The following is a 6,000-nucleotide window of genomic DNA, read 5'->3' as shown; positions in this document are numbered from 1 at the left end:
CTTAATATATCGATCCGATTAATTCAACTGTTCCGTAAGATGGAGGATTGTTCTGATGTTTGGGGCGTTACCGATTGCTTTTACGTATTATTGGCGCATGAAGATGCCGGAGACGCCTCATTACACTGCATTAGGAGCAATGAATGCTGGGAAAGCTAGTGAAGACTTCTCAAAGTTATTAGTTATGAACAACAACAACAGCAACAATATTATTGAGCAAGTCCAAGCTGTGGATCAGAGAAACGACGTCGTATGCGGAGCTGCCGATCATGATGATGATGATAAAAAGGGCATTTCTTTCGGGCTGTTTTCCAAGATGTTTGCACGCAGACATGGATTGCACTTACTTGGAACAGCAAGTACATGGCTCCTATTAGATGTGTCTTACTTCAGCCAGAACTTGTTTCAAAAGGAGATTTTTACAGCGGTTGGTTGGTTGCCGGCAGCGCATACAATGGGTGCACTTGATGAGCTTTTCAATTTTGCTAGGGCTCAAACCCTAGTTGCTCTATGTGGCCTAATTCTTGGTTACTGGGTCACAGTCATTCTCATTGACCTTATTGGTCGTGTCACAATTCAATTAATAGGGTTCTTCTTCATGACCGTTTTCATGTTTGCACTGGCCATTCCTTATCACCACTGGACTCAAAAACACAACAGTACTGGATTTGTGGTCATGTATGCACTAACATTCTTCTTTGCCAATTTCGGGCCCAACAGCACCACGTTTATTGTGCCAGCAGAGATCTTTCCGGCTAGGTTTCGGTCCACTTGCCATGGAATATCAGCAGCTGCCGGAAAAGCAGGCGCCGTCATTGGGGCTTTTGGGTTCTTGTACGCAGCACAAGATCAAGACAAGTCTAAGGCTAATCCGGGTTACCCTGCCGGTATCGGAATTAAAAACACTCTCTTTTTGCTTGCTGCAGTCAATGTATTAGGGCTGCTGTTCACTTTTCTAGTGCCTGAACCCAATGGGAGATCATTGGAGGAGATTTCAGGCGAGATCGAAGAATGTGAATCTAATAAAAGCAATCCAATAACAGATCAGTTCAATTAACTTCAGTTTTAGAGGATTCTGCTCCTATAATTAATTTCTAATTCTAATGCTTGTACGTTTATATAAATTAAATAATTAATGTTGTTGAGCTTTCAGTCTCCATTATTGTTCTTCTTATGATCAAGAACGAATTTTTTTTTTAATTTTTTGTTCTCTTATTGAAATATTGAAGTAAAATAATTAAAACTGGACCCCAAAAACATTGTGTGTGAACAGTGCAGAGCTTAGATCTTGGTATTCGTTAAAAATTGCCTTCCCACGTTGTTCTGAAGCTCATCGATGCAAAGAAAAATCTAATTTGGGGGCAATCCAATAAACAGTAAGACCACAAATATGATTAACTATCACTTCAAAACGTAATCAACGCGGTGCTCTAGTACGCTAGAGCAGCAGTACTATTCGTCGTATTCGATGGCCATATAGAATATTTATGTTTCAAATATTTAAAACGCTATATAATCAATTCAACGGATCCAGTGGACCTTGTGACATGATGAGCGACGGATGCTGTCTGATTAATCATTTAATCTATATTTTAACATTATTTATAACAAGTCACGTAATTATATAATATGCTCGGATACTCACCAAACAATGGACAGTACTAATGGTTATTATATATATAATTATTTAATAAGAAAATCTTTAAATTATTAAAATAAAACATAAATTAAAAGACAAATAAAACACATTTATATGACAAAACACATAACATAGGAGTAAGTGTTTTACTTATTTTTAGTTTATCTCGTCACCTTGATAGCTTAAAAGATCCCTTGTTAAATAGTGTGTGTGGTTCGATAAATTATTAAAATAAGACATAACTAAAAGATAAATAAATCACACTTATATGACAAAACAGATAACACGAAAATATGTGTTTTATTTTGTTTTAATTTATCTCGTCATTTTAATAATTTAAAAAATCTCTTATTAGATAGTGTGTGTTTATACACCTATTCGTAAGATTTATACATAAAGGATTTGATCTCTTTGGTCGACAAATCTCCAAGGTCAAGCAGACGATCTTGTGATGCAATGACTTGTTGAATCTTTGAGCGGATGGAGAGTCTTTGATACGACAGAAATTTAAATTAAAAAAAAAATTAATTTATCGTAGCCCAACCTTTGTGTTCGTTATTTCTATTTTGACCATTTTTCCTTCCATTAATGATTCTGTATTTATATTGAACGATCTGTGATTATAAAAATTGTTTAAGAAAATTGTGTGGATGGTAGTTTTATGGGTTCAAAATAGAAATAATCCCATATTGCAGCAGCATATCATTCAAAGTTTCCAACCAGGAATTGATGCCTAGAATAGAAATCTCTGCTATATAGTTGATTGTTTATAAGAATAAAATGGCGATCAGAATCTAATTTGCACAAAGTAAAATTGCAATCACAGTGCTATTCACATCCTGTATTTTACAAAGATCTCCATCCGTATAAAATGGTAGTTCATTTGTTTCACAAAGCCCTCTGCACGTTTTGTAGCTCTTTCATGAAGGAATCATCAACCCTTTTTGAAAGCATGGACTTGACTGCATGCGCAACATCCTCATGTTGCCTCTTCTTGATTCAGTAACTTTCATCTCCAGAATCCTGAATACAGAAACAGAAATGGAAATGAAAATCCAATCTTCAGCTTCCGCCACAATGGATACAGAACCAATTGACCTAATAGGATACGGACAATGGTGGGTGACACTGTGTGTGTTTTCAATTGGAAGTTGAGTCTCTGTTGTATCATCGTAACAGGATGTCCCGCCAATGTGGAAATTTGAAAGGAATAAAGTAATGAAGGATTCAACAGAAATTATTATGGATCAGTTATTCATCTGATAATCCACTGGATAAGCGGAGAAGGAGAAAGAATCAGTAACAAAAAGAGGATGAAGAAAACAAAATCAACCAAGTTAAAAGTTTGAATGCAAAATATTTGCGGGTCATGGACTTCAAAACTCTTGGTTAGTTGAGATAAACAAAATCAATGGATGATATGCAGCACCTCAACTAAAGCAAAGAGAACATATAAGAGACCATCTATAACCATGACCACTGAACTTTCCCGCGTATCAAACTAGATCATAATAACAGAGTGCCAAACCTGCTAGACATGCAGCACTTACGAATTATGTGCAGCAATCTCAAAGCGATGTTCTATTTGACGGCAAGGAGACATTACACTGCCATATAGATTATGAATAACTAGATTTCATCTTGAGCTCATCGAAGAGAGTTTTCTACACTTTAATCCTAGCTTTATCAAGAGAACATATATTAACAAATACTTTCATTCACAGTATCTTGCTATTTTCAGATTCATGTGCTCTTGGTAAATTGTTATCTTCAGGGCAAACGCCTTCAACGAGGTAGTAAGCATAACATCTATTTTCAAACACAATATAGCACAAAACCACTCCCATGAAACATACCTATTGACCAGCATCTTCAGGGAACCTCGCATCAAAAGGAACAGAAGGATGCGCATGCGCTGAAGTACCACCAGTTCCACCATGCTGCAACTCAATGACAAGCCACCGAACAGCTTTACTCATCTGCTCCAACCGAACTGCACTAATAGGAGGGAGACCAGTAGTGGCAGCTTGACCCGACTTTCCAGCCAGAGAGCCGGTAGCCTCATCAACCAAGCACTCAGATCCTATTCTTTGTTTTACAGACTCCACGAACTCCTCGGCCTGATCACAAGCCACCCTGAACAACTCCCACCTCTGCTTGAAGTTCTCTAAAGCAGCATCAGTAGCTGCTGTTTTCTGGGCACCTGAAAGTTCCTTAGCTTCAAGCACATTAGCTGCAGCGGCAACAAACTCCTTATATGCACTACTTAAAGCATCCACAATGTTGTCCATCACCGCCCACTTGAACTGCAGGTAACCACAATAATGAACTTTCAGCTTAATAATTCAAGAATTGAGAGTATACGAGAACTACATAATGCAATATCAAATAAAAATGTCCGTACAGTCCTAAATTTGATCTAACAAATCTCATTCTAACAAATAGTTTTGGAAATCAAGAAATTATCCCGCAACAAACAAAATAATATATATATATATATATTTAATTTAATTCAATTCCCTGCGTAACCTAAATTGTCAAATTTTGAGTCTAAACACTTCATTTACGATTAAAACTGCCAATAATTGGTTTATGTGTTTTGATTGCAAAGAGCTAACAATTGCAGCACACGAGAATTTAAAACCCTAAACTAAAAGAAACTATCGAAAAGAAAACTCGAAAATTGAATAGGATAATAAACCTTAAAACTAAAAATTTATGTCCATTATTTTAGTGAAACAAGAAGAACTACTACCTTGGAAGCTGAGACTGAGGCCGAAGCAAATTCTGGAAGAAACTTAGCGCAGAATAAAATTAAAATAATAATAATAATAATAAAAGCAGTAGAAAGTTAATAGATACAGAGGAACTGGAGGAAAGCTTATGAAAACATGACGTAAAGGGGAGATTCTCAGCAATGCACGCGCCTGTGAATATGATTTTGGGCCGGGCTAACTTAAAACCTGAATTGAATATTGGCCTGTGAGAACGAGGTTACTACGAATTTACTGAGGCTCCTTGAGAGAGCTCTATTTTTTAGTAAATTTCCACTTCCTCAAAAATCGTCGTAATTTTTTTTTTTAATTGAAATCACTTAAATAACTTAACATAAATGAATTTATTTTTTATTTAAATAAAAATTAAATTAAATTATTCTTTTAATAATTTTTTTATGACCACCATTTTCATAATAATTTATATTTTAAATTTTTGAAAAAATATTTTTTTAAAAAACATAAGAGAGGAGATTTATGAAGATACATAAATTTGATATTTCAGAATTTAAATGTAATTTAAAAAGAAACATCTTTTCAGGGTAAATTTTTATGGGAAAATGATTAATTTTAATATATGAATTTGTATTTTATAAAACAGAGTGTATTTTAGGAAATAAGTTAAAAAAGAATGTTATCAAAATTTTAGAGTTGTGTTAAAAGATCCACTCAAAAGTAATCATTGGATCTACTACAAATTCCACGATGTAGTTTGCGTAAACCTAAACTGATTGGACTAAATTATGTGATATCTGGCTCAAAAAATTGGAATAAAATCTTCTAAGCTATGATATATACCAACAACTAAACTCTTTACTATATCTATGGAAGGTATTACACAATTAAAGATTTTATTCAAATGAGAGTGTATCTTGTTCTTTTTTTCTTTTTTTGGTTTAAACCACCCGATTTCCGGCGACCGCATTGGGTCCCGACTAATTCGGATTCGGGGTGTAGTCACAGTTAAGGCTCTTTACCCCTCTCAACTGGTGTGTTTAGTGGGGATCGAACCCGAGAGCTCTTCCCACTTACCCAGCCTGCGTCGCCAACTGAGCCACAACCGTTTGGTTGTTCTTTTTTTTTTTTTAAGTAATTTCAATCAATCCAAAATCAATTCTAAAAATTGTGATCTTATGATATGTGACATTCACTCGATTGGTGACTTTGGGGTGGATGGTGTCATAATTTTCAAAATAATTCATATTAGTTTATATATTTTAGGCAGCATTAACTAGCTTTCTAATTAAGCTTGACAAGAAGTTATGAGGAAAACCTTATTCTCTTGATCAATGGAAATTAAATTTAGATGGATACATTTTGCCTTTAAACATAACTTTAATTAGATACGTGTTGATATATGTGAAGAGTTCAGGATATGCGAGTGTTAATCTTTGATTGATTGGTTGATAAATTTCGTAATAGGAAAATAGTATTGTTAGATTTTAATGATCACCCTAATAAATTTCTCGTTAACATCATTTACACGACATAATACGTATTCACTGAATTAAGATAAAAAAAACAACGATGTACTCCATTAATTAATATGCTCACATGACCCGAGATCAACTTATTGTATTAATTCCA

General features: G+C 34.8%; 2 protein-coding genes across 2 annotated transcripts; one reads left to right on the top strand and one right to left on the bottom strand.

Annotated features, from left to right (window-relative positions):
• LOC18034314 (probable inorganic phosphate transporter 1-3) lies at positions 1 to 1,057 on the top strand. The gene has a single exon (XM_006423158.2). The coding sequence runs from the start codon at positions 56 to 58 to the stop codon at positions 1,055 to 1,057; it is 1,002 nt and encodes a 333-aa protein (XP_006423221.2). The 5' UTR covers positions 1 to 55.
• Positions 1,058 to 2,367: 1,310 nt separating this feature from the next.
• Positions 2,368 to 4,576, bottom strand: LOC18034218 (mediator of RNA polymerase II transcription subunit 32). The gene is made up of 3 exons (XM_006423157.2): positions 4,395 to 4,576; positions 3,496 to 3,945; positions 2,368 to 2,662 (listed from the first exon to the last, which is right to left on the bottom strand). Exon 2 carries the CDS (start codon positions 3,928 to 3,930, stop codon positions 3,496 to 3,498), a length of 435 nt encoding a protein of 144 aa, XP_006423220.1. The 5' UTR covers positions 3,931 to 3,945; positions 4,395 to 4,576; the 3' UTR covers positions 2,368 to 2,662.
• Positions 4,577 to 6,000: the final 1,424 nt, after the last annotated feature.

This window comes from Citrus clementina, unplaced genomic scaffold (assembly GCF_000493195.1).
Source record: "Citrus clementina cultivar Clemenules unplaced genomic scaffold, Citrus_clementina_v1.0 scaffold_8, whole genome shotgun sequence".
Classification (NCBI taxonomy): domain Eukaryota; kingdom Viridiplantae; phylum Streptophyta; class Magnoliopsida; order Sapindales; family Rutaceae; genus Citrus; species Citrus x clementina.
Note: the sequence above shows the minus strand (reverse complement) of the source record. Positions and strands in the feature narration are given on the sequence as shown.